The sequence below is a fragment of the Kryptolebias marmoratus genome, linkage group LG11, assembly GCF_001649575.2.
Source record: "Kryptolebias marmoratus isolate JLee-2015 linkage group LG11, ASM164957v2, whole genome shotgun sequence".
NCBI classification, from domain to species: domain Eukaryota; kingdom Metazoa; phylum Chordata; class Actinopteri; order Cyprinodontiformes; family Rivulidae; genus Kryptolebias; species Kryptolebias marmoratus.
This window is the reverse complement of record NC_051440.1, coordinates 3,356,606-3,375,791: the sequence shown is the minus strand read 5'-3', so window position 1 is coordinate 3,375,791 and position 19,186 is coordinate 3,356,606. Positions and strand designations below refer to the sequence as shown.

The 19,186-nt window shown below is 41.5% G+C and overlaps 1 protein-coding gene and 1 non-coding gene across 2 annotated transcripts; both read left to right on the top strand.

Annotated features, from left to right (window-relative positions):
* Positions 1 to 1,605: 1,605 nt before the first annotated feature.
* On the top strand, positions 1,606 to 16,680 carry eif4g2b (eukaryotic translation initiation factor 4, gamma 2b). Its single transcript, XM_017438450.1, has 19 exons — positions 1,606 to 1,710; positions 6,064 to 6,189; positions 6,716 to 6,818; positions 6,960 to 7,091; positions 7,209 to 7,275; positions 8,380 to 8,531; positions 8,865 to 8,975; positions 9,284 to 9,466; positions 9,572 to 9,713; positions 9,833 to 9,996; positions 10,100 to 10,213; positions 10,599 to 10,727; positions 10,854 to 10,958; positions 11,242 to 11,457; positions 11,582 to 11,840; positions 11,934 to 12,138; positions 13,804 to 14,012; positions 15,034 to 15,155; positions 15,291 to 16,680. Exons 6-19 carry the CDS (start codon positions 8,448 to 8,450, stop codon positions 15,354 to 15,356), a joined length of 2,109 nt encoding a protein of 702 aa, XP_017293939.1. The 5' UTR covers positions 1,606 to 1,710; positions 6,064 to 6,189; positions 6,716 to 6,818; positions 6,960 to 7,091; positions 7,209 to 7,275; positions 8,380 to 8,447; the 3' UTR covers positions 15,357 to 16,680.
* On the top strand, positions 10,359 to 10,524 carry LOC112449746. The gene has a single exon (XR_003038267.1). It is a non-coding gene; the product is annotated as a small nucleolar RNA SNORD97 (small nucleolar RNA).
* Positions 16,681 to 19,186: the final 2,506 nt, after the last annotated feature.

Sequence of the window (19,186 nt, the reverse complement as noted above, 5' to 3'; positions counted from 1 at the left end):
ATAATCATTTTGAAATAAATACTGAGGGGATGAAGTTAATGTAATTATTATATCAACAAAACAAAATACATTAAAAAGTCCTATAAAAACGTCATGTTATTTTATTACAGTTGCTTGGAATTCAGTAATATGTGTTACTCATTGTGTCTTTTTATTAGTTTAAATTAAAAACACTTACTTTTTTTAATAACGGCAAATTTAATACGTCCTTTTTCTGTTCCCTGTAGCTCAACCTCATTGTCAATCATCTAAAGGGGGCGGTCGTCTTTCTGTGAAGATGCCTCTTATTGGATTAGATGCGCTAACGGCGACGCCCTAAAACACATCTTTGCTCTGATTGGCTAGGACTTACATAGTAACAAAATAAGCAACCAATACAAACGGTTGACTCTTCTGTCCCCATAAGGCTGCCAGCTTTGGAGCTCTCTACCAGCTAGCTAGCGCAAACAAACCAGGCAGTGTGCGTAGGGTTGAAGTGTGTGCGGACATCTTTCGACTTGTAGCTCTCCTGATAACCGTTGCAAAACTCGCTTTTCTTGTACAACCTTTTATTTCTTATTTGGTAGTCACGAAAAAAAAAAAAAACTGAAGTTGCTTTAGTAAAGGTAAGGCAGGTTTTTTCCTTCTCTTACAAAACCGCACCGGTTCACCCAAAATGGCTTCTGCTAGCTAGCAAGCGTACAAGCAGATCCAACATCAGCCTTGTGTTGGGCTAACTAGCGCATATTAGCTTAGGAGCCGGCAGATGCTTCAGCTGATTTGTTCTAGTAGAAAATGGCGTCGTCGTTCAGCCTTTATTTATAGCTTTTAGTTATATAAATGCATTCACTAAAGCACCATTTTAGTACCTTTTTATTTTACGATTTAATGAAAGTATGTCCCATCACACAAAATTCGGCCACGTTCCCTTCAAAATTGGCATTAGACCCACAATGTTCTCACCCCTGCAAGGGGATAGCAACACATGCACAGCCGACTGGAAGCGGCTGTGCCCAGCCTCGTTCCTCTGCACCGAAAGTCTCGTTAATGTTGAATTTACGGGCTGTTTTTGCTTCCACAGCGCATCCCAGAAACAAAACGAAGCTTCCGAGATTTAGACCCAGCGCAACAATAGGGCGATACAGCCACAGATATCGTCACTCTTCGCACTATGAGTTGCAGCTGATTTAACCACATTGGTTGTGATTTTTAACGTGGAAAACGTCTGAATGTTGTCGTGACGTAGCTAATTCGTGGCTCCTGTAGCGAGGCTAGCTAATTAACGAGCGGGTAGCTTTAGCCGGCGAGATGACGCACTGTTCGCTTTGTTGTTTGGGAAACAAAATGTACAAGGGCCGGGGAGGCTTGTGTACATTCAAACATTTTTACTTTTAATATGGTAATAACAAGTTGAAACCACCCACTAATGCCTCGTAAAGAAATGCGCTAACGTTGTGTCACTATAGACTGGTTGTCTTTGTTCGTTAAACTCATTTTTGCGTCATGAACGTCATTGACAACAATAGACAGATGCTTTTTAAAGTCCATTTCTTTTAGTCAAGTAGTGTGCAAATGTCTTTCCCCTTGGTGGTTCTAATTGCCTGTTTTTTTGTCTTCCCCAGCACCGTTTTCCCCATCCCCTCCTATTATTCTTATTCTTTCGAGTATTCTTCATTGTCAAGCCGCCAAAGTGGAGAGTGTGATTGCAGAAGGGGGTGCTTCTCGTTTCAGGTAAATGGCTCGAAGCAGGACGGGCTCGCATGAAAACTGCTTCCATTTGTCCTCTGCTTTAGCCTCCTGCTAAGCATTTCTGGCTGGAACTTTGGCGTTTAGAACAAAGCAGGATGTGGGAATGCTCAAAATGGCTGTCAGGCATTTCTCTTTGTGAGACCTTTTTTGAAAGGGGGGTTGGTTATGTACACTGAGCCTTGGGAGGGTTTCAGGCTTGTGTTTTGTAATCTAATGCCAACAAGTTCACCATCCAAGTTGTGCTCAGAGTTTTCTAAATATCTACATGTTGATTTGGTAAGCATGTTAAGTTCTAGTGAGGTTTGAGGTGGCAGTTTTCTAGTGTTGGGATTCCAGGAGTCTGGAAAAGTGTGTGTATATTGTCTTTTAGGTTTGGATAAAAAGAAAAGAGCATGGGAAAACACATGCTTCCAACCCATTTCTACATCCTGACTTCTAAAATAACAAATTAAGAATCCAGATTTCTAAACATGAATAACTGGCTCATCACATGTAAAAGATGGACACATTTTATCTCCAGATCAAGCCTCTAGTTTAATGTATCAGTGTGTTACAGATAAACCTCATACAGCATTACATGCGCCACGGAGGGCTGTGATTTTTCTGATGAACCAGTTTGCAGTTTAGTCCACAGCCTGTACATGTTGATGTGTCTTTGGACAAAACAGTCCCTCCTAATGACAGCGTCTTGGTAGGAACTTGTTAATGTGCCACTTACAACAAAGCTTTTTGTGACGGTAGTTAGGTTTTAAAACGCGTTATATAGGGCCAGACTTTGCAAAGTGTCATGTATGACACTTTGCAGTCATAAGTTATCCCAGTTTTAAATTGTATGCTTTATTTCCAATTTATCCTCAACAGGAATATGTTGGTACAAAGAGGGCACCCTGTTTTTATGACTTGAATTGAAATTAGATTAGCAGATATTTATTTGGGGAAAAAGTAAGACTTTTTTTGTTATTATTATTATTATTACAGTAAATGACACTCAGGTTTGAAAAATGACAGGTGTCAATAAACTTGAGCCTGGGAATATGTGGGGTTTTTAAAATAAGAGAACATGTAGAAACTTTGTGGCGTTGGATGTTCACAAGGTTCTGTAAGTTTCTATAGTTTGGAATTGAAGGGGAATAATCCACAGGCCACATCAGTACCAACGTAAATGTATTTCAAACACAATTTCACATGTCCTGACTGTTCAAACGCTCAGTCCATCCACTTGACTTGTATTTCTGTAAATGCTTGTCTGTGTGATGGTAGAAAAAGTCCTCTTTGGTCAATCAGTGACAGCAGAGTGGTCACTGGAGTGTAGTTTAACTTGCTTTGTTCCACTACGTCATGCACACTTGCTGTAACTTTTGTTGATCGTGTTGCACTCGGTTTTTTTAATCAACGTTTGCCCGGGTTGGATAATAACAGAGGGAAGTAATGGCACAGAAAATGAGTACTCTGCCTGAACAAATCATTTGTAGGCCCATTAAGAATGGAGGGGGATGTTGCCGGTGCGTTGCTCGTTGTTACTTCTGTCTTTTCGGTATTTGCACAAGTTGAAAATGTACATGAGAATTTGATTGCCGAGTCGAGTGTAAAATGCAACCCAAATGTGATTAATCTAAATTTCCCATCCAAGTTGCAGAGCTGCTTTTCTCAGTCAACTCTGAAATTTTGTTTTTATCTTGTTTATTAAGAAAATCTTTAGAATCTTGAGGGCTGCAATCCACTGGAAACTTGTTTTGAACTTTTTTTTTTTTTGTAAGCAGAAAATTATCCGTTTTTTAAGAGAGCTTGTGTGGTGACGCTCCAGTCATGTCACTATTGATTCCATTGAAACATTTAATAGCACCACTTTATATTGCTACTACTTAGTTGTTTTTACTCCCAGCTTCAGTGCTGATGAATTTCATTGTAAATCGACAATTTACACTTCATATTTCAACAGTTTATTTTAAAACAAAAAGTAGATTAAATGTGTTTAGGTGCTTGTTGTTTAAAAAAAGGCACCAATAAAATAATAAAACTCATATCAAGCCAAGTCTTTGAAGAATTTTGAACTCTTGTGTTAAATATTTTTAAGCTAACTAAATAAGCACCGGTGAGCTGGATGTGCTGTTTCACTTCAACCCGAACTTCAGATTGTTGTAGGCTGTAATCGTCTCAGGGTTTTCTGTAGACAAAAGATTTCTACTTTTAAAGATTCTTCTTCTTCCCCTTTCCTTAGATCATCCGTCCCTCCATCTGTACATCTTAGTTTACCCATCACACTGTTGCTATACTTGTGTGTAAACCTCAGGCAAATAGGAACTGAGCCTGACAGCATCTTTATTAGACTATCTGTAGCCCAACTTAGTGCTGGGCGATATAACGATACATATCGTGGGCACGATAGAAAAGTGTCTATCGTGATATATTTTCTTCTATCGTTTCTATCGTCTCTATCGTTTCTGTCGTTTCTATCATAATTGTATCAATGATTCATGTAAATATTTCATAACGTAGGCTACGACGAATGTATTAGTGTTGTCACTTTGCATACATTCAGTTTATATAAGTGATAAATAATAAGAAAAAATGACTATTTTGCGAAGAACCTCCGTTTTGCGACATGACGCTGCTTTACGGCAGCGGCTTTCTGTGCGGCGCGGTGTTACACCGAGCCCACCGTATATTGTGTCGGCATTTAAGTCATAAGTTATGAAAGATGGAGACGCATGAAGTATCAAACTCGGGGTCGCAACAAGTAGAGACAGCTGGATGAAAGATGAAAATAAAAGTTTATTGCAACATGCTTGAACAGCAGCTACGAGTTGACACTTGAAAGTGGATTTAATATATTTCAATTTCATGATGCAATGGATCTCGGAATAGATTAAAACCCTCCACTATACTCTACATATATTGCTCTAAAATTTGAAGTGTTAGTAGCTGAGGGTCATTCACAATACTTAATCTTCACACCAGCATGAGATCTCCACCTAAACGACTATAACACAGTCATTTCTCAACAGAAGATTGGTTTAAAACAGGGGTGTCAAACTCCAGGCCTCGAGGGCCGGTGTCCTGGGAGTTTTAGGTTTTTCTGCTCCAACACGCCTGATTCAAATGGTTTGATTAGCTCCTCACCAAATCATCAAGTTCTCCAGGAGCATGGCAACAAGTCATCCATTTAAAGCAGGTGTTTTAAAGCAAGAACACATCTAAAACATGCAGGACAGCGGCCCCCGAGGAATGGAGTTTGACACCCATGGTTTAAAAACTGATGTGAAAGGCGATGGGCAATATGTGTTTCTTCAAGAAATTCTAGACCTTTAATTTTATAGTTTTTATTTTCTTTCCTTGTCTGCTTTGACAAAAACATGATTAAACAAAGATTATTGGTGGGAGGTTACTCTAGCTAATATTAATCAAAGAGCATGTTTTAGTTTACAAGGGAAAGATGTTTTGTTCTTTTCAGTTGTCTGACTGCAGCATTAGGTCACATGTGACATGCTTTGCCTTCTGTCTCCCAGCATGCAATGCTAATCAATGAAGACGGTAACCACACCGAGTCATTATAGATGTTTAATGTTAAGATTAGTCACTATTTCACGTGTTTTTTAAATTTTGGTGTTAAGCATTGGGCATTACATATCAAATGATCAGTTCTTCCGTTGTTCATTTTGTTTTGGTCCTTTTAAGTGCCTGAACGCAAAACAAAAGCCGTTGCTTCTTGTTATTTAAAGATGCAGATGTTATTAAACGAGTTAGATGAACTTACATGTTCCATGTTTGCCTCTGTAGTGCTTCTTCAGGGGGAGGAGGTGGTAGGGGTGCACCTCAGCACTATCCCAAGACTGTCGGCAACAGGTTTGTTTATTGCCCTTAACATTAAAGTGTACATTTTAATGTGGCATAAGTAACAATTCATGGTAGTTGCTCGACTGCACTGTAAAAGAGCTGGACAGCTTCGATTAAAAGTACAGAATGCAGGAAGCTTTGATTTGAATTCCCAGAAGTCCTGTAATAGAATTACTGATGGCTGCGGATAAACATTATGGGTAGCCTGGATCATTTTTTACCAGAGGGAGTAAATTTAGGAAATACTTTTAAACTGGCCAAAGAGAGAACTTGTACAAAGAATGTTTTGACCCAATGATTAATACTTGAGTTTAAATAAGGTTCGAGTTAAGGACAGCAGAGCTGTGTGCATGACTGGGTTTAGCATTTAGGTTTTGTCACAGAAAAATTACTATTGCCAGAGCGTTTGTTTGTTTTTGTTTTTTTTTTTTTCCTTTTTTCTTTAAAAGCCACTTTGTCGTCAGAATCTGTTTGGCTCAGCCTTTCCGTCTGTGTCTGCAGCGAGTTCCTGGGGAAAACCCCAGGGCAAAGCGTTCAGAAATGGGTTCCTTCACGAAGCACTAGACGAGATGCCAACTCCAGCAACGAAAAAGAGCGACATGATGCAATCTTCAGGAAAGTGAGGGGGTAAGGTTCAAATTCACAAAGATGATGTGGAGGGATCTTGATCTGGCACAGATTTGTTGACAGTGTATGCATCTCCCTAACCCAGTAATATATTTGAGTGTTTTCAGACAAACTTCTGAGGAAGCCATATTTTAGCCATGTTTGAGTAAAGTGAGGTGTTCCTGCTGCTTTATTTGTTATTGATACTAAACAAAAAGAGATCATGGTGGCATGTGCTTTGCTAAAGGCTCCTTAGCCTGCATCCCTTCTGTATCAGGTGATGTTTACGAGTTCAAAAGTTGAAAAGAAGAGATGTAGGCATACAACAGGTGACAAATAATGTGGCCTGAGGTGAGAAAGTATGTAAAATATGGCACGTTCAATTTACAACAATTAAAGCAGCTCAAATGTTTATACCAGGATCCAAGCTGTTTGTGCTGATGGTTGTACGACTAATCATTTCTGCTCAGGTTGTCTTATGTTCTCAGTTAATCTGACTTCCTACTCTTGCTGCCTCACCCCTCCCCGCTTGTCTTTGTTCATCCAGCATACTCAACAAACTCACGCCTGAGAAGTTTGACAAGCTATGCCTTGAGCTCCTGAATGTGGGCGTAGATTCAAAACTCGTCCTTAAAGGAATCATCTTGCTGGTAAGTAAAGATCTTTTCTTTTTCTTATTCTGTAGAGCTCTGCTAAATGGAGGCGTATTCATCCGTACTTGGCAGGCTGCACTCGGTGACTCATTACCACTCGTTTTAATGACTTTGTGGTTCCGCTCTGGTTTGTTTCAGATTGTAGACAAAGCCCTAGAAGAGCCGAAGTATAGCTCGCTCTATGCTCAGCTATGTCTGCGCTTGGCAGAGGACGCACCAAACTTTGATGGCCCTTCATCTGAGATCCAAACATCCCAAAAGCAGAGCACAGTAAGTATTTGAACTATGACCGCATTTCAGATTGTTTTTATATGGAAGTGGCATGTTTTTCCACAGCAGTATTTTGCTGTAACGCATAACACTGATATTTTTAATTTGTTTTTGTAGACCTTCAGGAGACTGCTGATTTCCAAGCTTCAAGATGAATTTGAAAACCGCACCAGAAATGTTGAAAGTAAGTCTCATTGTGGCGCGTGCTCTGAGCTGACTGATTCTGCTTCGGTTCAGTGACAGAACCTGCTCTAGGTCTCACTTTTCACAAATTATTAACTAAAACGGTTCATTAGCAATTCTCCAGATACAGCTTAAAAATAAGATGTTCAGATCGTGTAGTAAGTTATAATCAGCTGTCAAGCAATATTAGGTTTGTAAAACAGGAGTTATATCATTGGTGATTCTGGCACATGAATACAGAGCTCAGCACAAACATCTAGTAACAGTTTGAACTTTATGAACAAACAAGAAAACCAAACTAAATGAAATCCACATGATGTATAAAGTTCAACTTGATATAAATTGAGCATTTAGCATCACAGCTTAAATGAGGAACCACAGTAAATGTTTTCAGTCTGATCTTAAGGCTTCAAATTTAAAGTAACTGTTCAGCCAGTTTTAAGTAGGTTTCTGTGTGAAGTCATAAACATTGACTGTTGTAGAAAGCTTCTTGAAAGGCTTTAATTTGGAGAAATAGTTTTTATCAGACAGGATTGGTGAGCTAAAGGCTAGTCTGGATGCAGCTAAGTCCAAAGTGGATTGCTGTGGTCTTAAAACAACTTCAGTCTCCAAAGTTTTTATTGTTCATGCAAATGTTTATTTATAAACGAGATGAATTACATTTGCATCAGATTCTGTGGTAATCTACAAGCGCAAATAGCAGCTAGCTGTAGCACTTAAGTGCATCCAGGGTTCACATCCAGTGGGAATTTCCTATTTCTTTTAAAACCCCTGTGTAATGTGAAATTGACGGAAGTAAATGTAAACGGCTATGAAATTTTAGGCCATCAAAATCCGCTTTAGAAGTAGGACCATTTGGTTAAGCCGTATTTCTCCAAAATCTAGCTGCAACAGGTGAGATGATTATTTACAACTTGTACACATAATTAGGAGCAGTCAGTGATCCACTCCAGATGTGAGGAAGGAAACAAAATTCCTCAAATCATCAACAGATGAATTGTTATTGAATGTTTAAGCCACCAAAGACTCACACGTTTATTGTGTTGTAGTTCTTGTTGTTGCCACCTGATCACCTCTAATCTAATGTTCTTCTGTTTGTCCTCAGTCTATGACAAACATGACAACCCTCTTACTTCTGAGGAGGAGGAGCAGCGTGCCATTGCCAAGATCAAGATGCTTGGCAACATTAAATTCATCGGGGAACTTGGCAAACTCGACCTCATCCACGAATCTATCCTTCATAAGTGCATCAAAACAGTATGTTCACTGTGGTTTGTTTCTGAAGTTACATTTATTGACGGTGTTGTAGAAGTTCACACTACTGTTCAAGTTCAGCTCGTGCAGATTCAAACTTTAATTAATTTATCATAGTAATTCTGAGCCAAATCCACACTCTAAAAATAAAGCAGTTCGTGTCATTTGTCAGTTGTTTTTTTTTTTGTTTGTTTAGATTTTTGGGAGATACATTCTTTTGAAAAACAGTTGTTAAATGCTGACGGATGACAGCATTTAACAACTGTTAATTCATTAAGTCTAACTAGTAAACTCCCAGTGTGACCACCTCCCTTTTTGTCTCAATGTTTTGTGAAGCTTCTGGAAAAGAAGAAGAGAGTACAGCTCAAAGATATGGGGGAGGACCTGGAATGCCTCTGTCAGATAATGAGAACCGTGGGGCCGAGACTCGACCATGAGAAAGCAAAGGTAAGAGTTAAAGAAGATGCCGTCGAGGGTTGTTTGGACTTAAAATGGTCTTTGTAACATTTAAACCTGATCACATACTGACATCGACTACATAGCATTTATCTGTCAGTTTGTTAGCAGTGAATTTAAACTATCAGAGGATTTTGGACATTTTGAGCTTGTTTGTTTTTTTTTTTTTTGCTTTTTGTTTCTGTCTGGGTCAGCCGTGTCGGTGGGAATGCTGTCTCAGCTCACCACCTGGACTAAACTAACGCCCACCTAAACTGCATCTGCTCACTCCCACCTCCCTCTTCCTGTCCTCTCACCAGTCTTTAATGGATCAGTACTTTGGCCGTATGCGATCCTTAATGAACAACAAGGAGTTGCCTGCTAGGATCCGCTTCCTGCTGCAAGACACAGTGGAATTGCGAGAAAACAACTGGATCCCCCGCAAGGCCTTCATCGACAACGGACCAAAGACGATTAACCAAATCCGTCAGGAGGCAGTGAAGGTGAGTCTGGGGCTCCACATACACATGTGAAATACAAAGAAGCAGTTAAGTAAATTACATTTTAATATTGAACTCTGAATTCAGACATTTTTGTTTGTTTGTTAGGATTTGGGTGTTTTCATCCCAGCACCGATGTCTCAGGGGATGAGGATGGACTTCTTCCTGGAAAGCCCCTTCATGCCCAACAGAATGAAGCTGGACAGGGAGACTCTCGGGGGACTGGCTGACATGTTTGGACAGATGCCAGGTACGTGTGTGGTTTTTTTTTTTTTTTGTTTTGTTTTTTTTTTTAAACCTTTGAATGTGTCCGCCTGTGGTTCTGTTTTGACTCTGAGCCTGTATCACGTTTGGTCCTTTGTTCCACAGGCAGTGGGATTGGAACCGGCCCAGGGGTTATTCAGGACAGGTACTCGCCCACTATGGGACGCCATCGCACCAACCCGCTCTTCAATGGCCACAGCGGCCACATTGCGCCTCTTCCGCAGTCACAGTTCGACGTGGGGCCCAAGTCTTTTGTTAAGTCCAACCAGGTAACCCTGCTGAAAGTGGGCGCGAATATTAATCATGGTACAACGTTCAGGGGGGAGAAAAGCAAATCTTTAGTCACTCAATACTTTTCTGACTTCTTGACAGGTTCAGAACCAGCATTTCCTAAACCAGAACCAGAACCACATCAGTCAGTCGCAGGTGCAGTCCAAGGACATGCCTCCACGTTTCAGCAAGAAAGGACAGCTCAATGCAGACGAGGTAACTAGAACTAATAGAGCTGTTTTTGTAAGGTACCAAAATGTCTGCAGACTTCAAGTTTTTCTGTAAAACTTGAAGATGAAATAAATGAATACCAGTGGCAGTAATGACTAGACTCTGCCTTCTTCCCTTTCCTCGAGTCTCGATGCCCAGTGATTATAAAAAGACGCGTTATTCTGAGGAACAAAACCTGCTATTAGTCTTTCCTCTGCTCTTTGCTCTGTCTACCATTTCTCCTCTTCTATCCCTCCTCCTCTTTTCTCCAAACTGGTAGCAGGTCCGCTGACTGCGATTATGAGATATGAGGGTACAGCTTATCACTACGACACCGATTCAGCATTCTGAAGAATAAGATTAACTGCATTCTCCGTTTTGTGGTTCGCAGATCAGCCTGAGGCCTGCACAGTCATTCCTTCTCAACAAGAACCAGGTGCCGAAGCTTCAGCCTCAGATTCCGACAATGATGCCTCCCAGTGCCCAGCCCCCACGCACTCAGACCCCTCCTCTAGGACAGGTGGGACACAGTTGCTTTACAGTTTGGGGGGGGATTAAAAGAAATATTAGATTTTGAAAACTTGGCTTCATTTCTCTTTAAAATACAACGATTTTTCTAAACTGATGAGGCAATCTTTGCTCTCAGCCTCCACAGCTTGGCCTGAAGACCAACCCTCCGCCTATCCAGGAGAAACCTCAGAAAACGAGTAAGAAGCCGCCTCCTGCCAGGGAGGAGCTGCTGAAACTTACGGTAAGTGTTAAAGGTGTTTAAAATCTCAAATATGTCATATTATTTCAGTCAGGTGTCTAAAACTTGTAGCTGAGTCATCAATCGTCTTGAGTATTTTAGGCTCTTAAAGGAGCGCACTCCAAGACAAGCATCTGCTTGTCTCTCATCTGCTTGTCATGGCTCGCTCCAAGACAAACAGATGAGAGACAGATTAGAAAGTTGTTTTAAGAAGAAGAAACAAATGACTTGTCCTTTTTGGAAAGGTGACTGCAGCTCATGTTTTGCTCCCCCTCCTGTCATCCAGGAGGCAGTTATGACTGAGTACTTGAACACTAAGAACCTGACCGAGGCTGTGAGCGGCGTGCGGGAGATGAAGGCTCCGAAGCATTTCCTGCCGGAGATGCTGAGTAAGATGATCGTGTGTTCCCTGGACCGGCCCGATGAGGACAAGAAGCACGTCAGCACTCTGATTCACACCCTCCGCACTGAGGGTCTTATCACTGGAGAGAACTTCATGCAGGTAGGTGAAGCCATCATTCACCCAACAACAAATCTACATGTTCTGAGCACACAAACTTCCTCAGAGTTCAATTCTTTTTGTTCGACATTTATCACATTCAACATTTTCCTCTCACAACTTTGAGGCTTTCCTCAACGTCCTGGACCAGTGCCCCAAGATCGAGGTGGACGTGCCCCTGGTGAAGTCCTACCTGGCCCAGTTTGCGGCCCGGGCCATCATCGCTGAGCTGGTGAGCGTGGCAGAGCTGGCTCACCCCCTGGAGAACGGCACCCACTTCCCCCTCTTCCTGCTCTGCCTGCAGCAGTCGGCCAAGCTGAAGGACCGCGAGTGGCTCACGGAGCTCTTCCAGCAGAGCAAGGTCAACATGCAGAAGATGCTCCCAGGTAAAACCCTCTCATTCCCCCCACCCCCTGCAACAAGAGGGGCTTTACCCTTTTAATGGCCAGTGTAAATAAACAACGTTGTCTTTGTGGCAGAAATTGATCAGAACAAGGACCGCATGCTGGAGATTCTGGAAGGGAAGGGGTTGAGCTTCCTGTTCCCGCTGCTGAAGTTGGAGAAGGAGCTGCTGAAGCAGATTAAAGCAGACCCCTCTCCACAGTCCATCTACAAGTGGATTAAAGACAATATCTCGCCCAGGCTTCACACTGACAAAGGCTTCGTCAATATCCTTATGACAAGGTAAGGCCTCACCGCTGGAAGTAACACACCCTTCTCTCACTGGGCTGCAACTGCTGGTGACAAACTGCAAACAGCATTCATGAAGGAGTTTCCAAAAATGTTTCTTAATTTTGTCTCGTGAGTTGCAAGGCCTTGTTCTCGTGCCGCTGGATTTTTGAACGTATTCGTTTAAATTGCGCAACATTTTCTCTCAGAGACATCATTGTGCTCTGTTTCAAACCCTTCTAAGTTTAGTCTCCTGGAGTTAAAAAATGTAAGAAATGTGAGACAACTTTGTGACGGGTAGGTGATTATGTTAGAGAAAACAATAAGAACCGCACATTACAGGCACCACATGACCTGGTCATTCTTGACCGCAGCAGCAGGAAGAGCTGCAGCCTGGTCCTCACCCAGCAGCCTCTGCGCCTCTTCTCTGAGCTCCATATCGCTTCATGTCCAAATGAGACACCTCCTATTTATACGGCCCAGATTATATCACACTCCTGCTGCATTGTCATTCTTGTTACTGTTGAGCAGCAGTCGCGAGTGCCTAAAAAAAAAAAGCCATTTTATCACAACGATTCAATTCAAATTCAAAAATACTTTATTAATCCCAAAGGGAAATTAAATGTTGTTTTAGCTCATAATCCTGGTTTAGTTAAAGAGTTGTTATAGATGCTGATGGCTGTGGGCAGGAAGGATCTCTTGTAGTGGTCTGTCCCAATGTGTCCTCAGTCCTGGTGTCCTCAAAGAGCCCCACCAGGTAAACCTCCTGCGGAGCCATGATGGCCGAGCTCTGGAATCGCAGTTCGGTCCTGAAGTCCTGGGTGATTTCCTGGACCTGACGCTGGAAGGGCAGCTTCCATATGAACAGCTCAGTGGACTTCTGGTAGCGGTGGATCTCCCTGAGAGCCACTGTAGCAGTGAGGCTTCTTCACTCCGCTGGCGCTCTTGCAGGCGGCTCTGGTGGCGAGTTGCTTCCTGGAAGCTTTACCTCTGGTGGATTTACAGGCGGTGTGCTTGGTTCTGGCCATGACTGGACTTCAGGTTTCTTCATGTTTAACACTTGTTGTCATGGTTACGCATCATAACAAAATGTCCAAAAGCTAAAAGGTTTCAGTAAAAATCCTTCCAGCTGCACAGCATCTGATACCAGAGGAAATGATAATCCAAAAAAAGTGATTAACATCAAGAAAGAAAGAGGAATAAAGTTTTCAAAAGCAATATCTCAGAATGAGTAACAGAGCTACTCCAACATGCAGTCACCTTGAGCGGCGCAATTCTAGAAGAATTCTATAATGTCATCAAACTTTCACAAGTGTTGTGTGAAAGTGGTGCAATAGTTGTGTATTCATGGCAAGGTTTGGCCCAGATTTCACCAGGGGTTTGTGACATAAACATGTCTATTCAGTGCGATTCCAAAGGAAAAAGTTTTGTTTTCCTGCAGTTTTGTGTCTCCAACTAGTTGCAGCCCAGTGAAATGCTGACTTTTTTTTTATTTTTTTTTATTATTATTATTTTGCTGGAAAGTCATTGCGCTGTTGTCACCCTTCTTGTGTTTTTGCATATGACACTTCAGTCAGTAACTAATAAAGTGACTTTGTCCGTGTGTAAATGTGAAATATAATTTATTTTTATACAAGAAATCTTCCGGTTTAACCAGCAAGTGTCCATGCTGTGTGCCAGTTTCCTGCAGTACATCTCCCAAGAGCTGGGCATGGCGGAGAGCGACGATCAGCTGGCAGCCCCGCCCAAAGAGCAGCTGGAGCAGGAGAAGCAGCTGCTGCTGGCCTTCAAACCCGTCATGCAGAAGTTCCTGCATGACCACACCGAGCTGCAGGTCAGCGCCCTCTACGCTCTGCAGGTGCACTGCAACGCCAGCTGCTTCCCCAAAGGTACCAAAGGACCTCTTTCTGACTGTTTCTTTTCTGCAGGCAGTAACAATGGATGGTTTGGAGGCTTTAAAGAATCTTTATCTTTCTTGTTAAAATGTTTACGGATCACTTCATGAAATGGGGTCACTGTTACACACAGTCAAAATTATTGATCAGTTCAAACACACCATCCCTATGAACAAAGGAAAAAAAAACAAAATGATTGCCTCTATAAAGTTTGATTGAATAACTGTGAAAACCTGGATGGCTTCATTGTCTTAGAATTTTACTTTTTTAAGATTCCATCCCACTTGTGACACACAACACCTACAGTAATATTTTGATATAAATAAACAAATCACTTCAACTTGTCTGAGTTTACCTCTCGTTTCATGAGCACATGTTAAAATTACCCCCCCCCCCCCAAAAAAAAAAAAAAAAAAAAAAACGTAACCCTTTGTGTCGTTTACGTTTAAAACCCATGTTGCTAAACAGCTAATTTATTCAATGAATAAAACTCGTTTGAAAGCACCACTCTTGAGAGCTTTAAATCCACGGCAAGATCAAATCTAGTTGAACAATAAAGTACCAGTCATGAATCGTTTGCTTCATGTTGGTTTCGTGTCCCAATTCAACCCGTTACGCTCGAGTCCCAATGTAGCTGCAGAAAACAGTACCATCGCATAATAATATGCACAACACGCCGATCAACGAATCGCTGAGTTATCAAGTTGCTCAAGCCGCCCCAGGAGGAGGAGTTGCGTTAAAACCCTTGTTTACGCTTTCGGTGTCCCTGTTCCATTTGCAGCTAGAGAACTTCAGATGCCCCTCCAAAAAAAACTGTGGAACATGACTCATCTCCATAGTTGATTATATGTATTCCACATGGATCATAGATTCATAGCTTTACAATCTTATTCACTGTCACATATTAGTGACCGCCTTTCATGAAGGGACCCTTATGCATTTGTGTAAAATGTACAATAATTGTTGTGTGTATGGGTAGAGTGATAAATGATAAATGGTTCTTTTCTCCAACAAGGCATGCTGCTGCGCTACTTTGTTAATTTCTACGACATGGAGATCATTGAAGAAGAAGCCTTCCTTGCGTGGAAAGAAGACATTACCCAAGAATTCCCTGGAAAAGGAAAAGCTTTATTCCAGGTACATCCCTGACACACTTCTGAATCAAGAGTGGCAAAAAGCAGCCCTAGGTTAAATTGAATTTACACCTCAGTTTTCCATGAACCCCAGAACAGTTCCATCTGGTGTGAGACTGACTTTTTTTTTTTCTGTCAGGTAAACCAGTGGCTCACCTGGCTGGAGACGGCAGAGGAGGAGGAGTCTGAGGACGAAGCCGACTGAGAAACCAAGCGGAAGCATCAGCCTTTTGTTCTTAACTCGCCTTTCCTTTTTCTTAAACACCACGCTTAATGTAACCACTACCACGTGGCACTCAGCTGCTTTTAAAGCAGAGGCTTGTTGCTCATAGGGCCTCGTGTGCGTCCAGCTGCACCGCGGCGTCGAGTCGAGAAGCATCGATCTGGCACCTGAAGGCAGTTGATTTCTTTTGGATCTGTGTTCTGATCATTTACATGAATTATTGACATCTAGAGTGGCTCAACTGTGTCTTTTTTTGTTTGTTTTTGACTGTTAGATTCTTTTTTCTTTTTTTTTTTCCAATTTGCATGTTTTTTGTTTTTTTTCCAATAATCTTCTCTTTTTAGGAAACGGCTTTATTGAGGAATGCGTCAGATTTTCCCTTAAATGAATAAATATCTTAAGTGACTGTTAAATTCCAAGACAGAGCTATGGGGATTTAATGAGCCTTAATCCAAGTAAATCAGGACCTTTTGACTTTGAATTTGTAATTGACAAAAAGGCCTACTGCAGGGAGAATGAAACACAAGCCATGCTCATTTTAAAAAGAAAACATCCCCTCCACTGATAAATAAAAAAAAAAAACCTCTTAGTTGCGGCTGAGCACATTCTCCCTCATCAGGCATTGCTCCCCTCTTTATCTGTTCCTGTGTCTATTACGAGTGGTTGCAATACTTACCCTCCAAACTTTAGAACTTTTTAAAAACCAAGCGTAATCAATGGTGTGCCGCTGTAACATTTCATAATCGCCTGTTTCTACCTCTTAGTTAGATGGGCTTTTTTTGGTTCTTGCGCTGGGATGGGAATAATGAAAGTGGAGACTTGTGAGTGTGAGCAACTGGTTAAGTATTCGATTTAGTCCCGACCTGATTGCACTCTTTAACTAAAGCAGACGTGTACTGGCGAAAGCTTCACATGGTTTACAAACATTACTATTTAGGAGCGAGAGTTTTTTTTTTTTTTTTTGTTTTTGTTTTTTAATTTGGCAGCTTAATGTCCTCGTAGAAACATACCCATTAAAATACTGTTACTCAAGAGTTTGCAACGACTGCAACATAAGTGGCCTTTTTTATTTGGAGGGTCAATATCTAAAAGGAAAAATGGTGGGGGGAAAATTGGTTCTAATAAAAATAAGAATTGGACGTTCTAACATTTGATTCCCTTTAGGTGTAACAAATAAACCGTGAACTGAAGATCTGTGCTCAAACCATGTCGATGTGTCAGGCGATGGATTTCTATCTTATTGTAAGGTATTAATAATTATTGTGCACAGATTGCTTTAATGTCAGTAAAGTCCAGTACATGAGCACCAGGACTGTTTGCACTCTTATTTCTGTCAGTTGTTTTGTTCATTTGATGAATATTCTCTTTTTGTTGCCTTACAACCTGAACTTTAAATGGATTTTGGACTCGTAATGGAGCCACAAATTATGCTCCAGTTAATTCAAGTTAAATGGACAGAACAAGTTGTTTTAAATAATTCTAAAGAAAATAAAGTTAAAGTGGGGCGTACATACACAGGTACATTGCAGTAAACAAGAATATCATTAAAAAGTTACTTTGATTCCACACAGAGATGTGGTTTAAGTTTTTGTTTCTCTTGATATATTGTAGCTTACAGCATTTTAAAACCCCAAATTATTTCTCACATTCGAATACTTTATAAGACCAATAGAGCGATGAGATGTGGACTGCAGCTGGAGTTGGAGACACCACCCACAGCCTGATCCAGAACCTGGGCTCCAACTATCCCCTTGTGTTAAACCACTCCTGAACCTGAGACAACCTTAGGAGGGTCTTATCTGGGCTGAGGACAAAGAGGACTCAACTGTTGTTCAGAGGTCATCTTTTTTTTCTTCTTCTTCTTCCCAAATAAGGTAACTTTTAGTATAATTTATTTTGAAAATCAAGGTCCTACAGTCTGGAGGAAGAGTGGAGCTTCCACAGACATAATTTGGTGTCCATTGGGTTCCATCATTGTCTGAAGCCAGCACAGCCGTCTGCGGGGACATTTTAAAGCACTTCATGTTCCCAGTGGTGGGCCGTAGGGGCCAGCAAGGCCTTCTCTGCTGGCCTAACATAACCAAGAATCATGATCATAATTATGATAAAGGTTAATTTAATTTTTAATTTACTTTACCTAGATATCTAAAAATATTCATATTCTCTTCGTGTCATATTATGCTCCTTCCAGTGCTGTTGTCTTTAGGTTAGAGTTTTTATCCAATCAGAATTCAGCTATTTCATGTTGCCAGGCTGTATGAAATCTGCCCAGGCCTTCAGAATCGGCAATGAAGGCGTCTGTGCACTGTAAGTGAATGGGCAAATACGGTTGATAGACAGTTGCGATAGCCAATCAGATCACAAGTTGTGTCAGTAAGGCCCTCTAGATAGCCTCACGTTGAACGTGACATTTACACGTCCTGTGATTGGACATACTGTTTTTTTTATGCAATGCCAAGTGGTTGTGTGTAGTAGTGTGTTTCTAACTACTCTCTAATCCTGGTGTTATAAAGGCTGGCATAATGAAAGGTATTTATTGACTAAGTTGGACATCACTGAAGGCCTAAGTGTGAAATGCGCCGCCCACCACTGGATGTTCCCATCTGCTGACAGGCTTCATGGAGGACTTGGTACCTGCCCACACTGCCAGCGGTACCTGCTTTAATAACCATGGTGTCACTGTGCTTGATGGACAGCAAACCGGCCTGACCTAACACCCTGCAGAGAATCTGGGGCTCTATCAACAGGAACATGAGAGACACCAGACCCAACAGTGCAGACAAGCTGAAGGTCCCTCAAAGCAACCTGAGCCTCCAGAACCTCAGAATGTCCACATTTTACAGTTAATGGACACACTTTACAGTAGACATCATTTCTGGATTAAAAACCATTTTTTTTATTGGCTCAATGTAATATTCTAATTTTCAGAGTACTGTAACAGAATTTTGGGGTTTTCAATAGCTGTAAACTGAAATAATCCAAATTAATAGTAATAAACATTTGAAATATATGTTACTCTGTGTAATGAGTCCCTTTAACATATGAGTGTCACTTTTTGAATTGAATTGCTGAAATAATTTACCTTTTTGATGATTTCCTGAGATGCACCTGTGTATGCATCCCCTTTGCTTTCAAAGCCACATAATCAGTTAAATAAGGTCCACCTGTAGCAGCGTGCATTTGTTTGCGTCTCTAAACAGCGAGGAGGAGCAATAAAAGGAGAGATTCATAGCATTTGTTTCAATGTCTACCTGACTGGTTGGTGATCGTGGCGCCTTCGTCACCTACCCTTAATGAAGCTTTTTCTACGATGCAGTGTTGTCCAAAAATCATTTTCTCACTTCGAAGTGCATCTCTCCCCTGTGTAGGTTAGCTTAACGGAAGTTACTCTGTAACTATGGTTCTGTGAATTCCTGGATGACTGCCAGTGGCAGTAAACAAAGTGGATATGTCTCCTCGCGCTCCGCGCAGGTCGAGAATTAATGTAAACAAAGTCACGCATGTGACCCGTAGCTCACCTGGGCGTGCGTCTATAAATAGCACGTGTGAGGCTACGTTCGGCCTCTTTGGATCTTCTCGCGGGGAAGAAGTTCCGAGTGACCAGTGTGACTGGCAGTCATCCAGGAATTCACAGAACCATAGTTACAGAGTAACTTCCATTCTGTTTCATTCCTTCCTGACGGCCAGTGGCAGTAAACAAAGTGGATGACTTATGCCAGCGATGTCACGAGGAACGCGGTACTCACCCCCCTCTCAGGAGGTAGATGAAGCCAGAGGCAGGATTGCCGAAGCCAGCGAAGATTCGGGTGCTA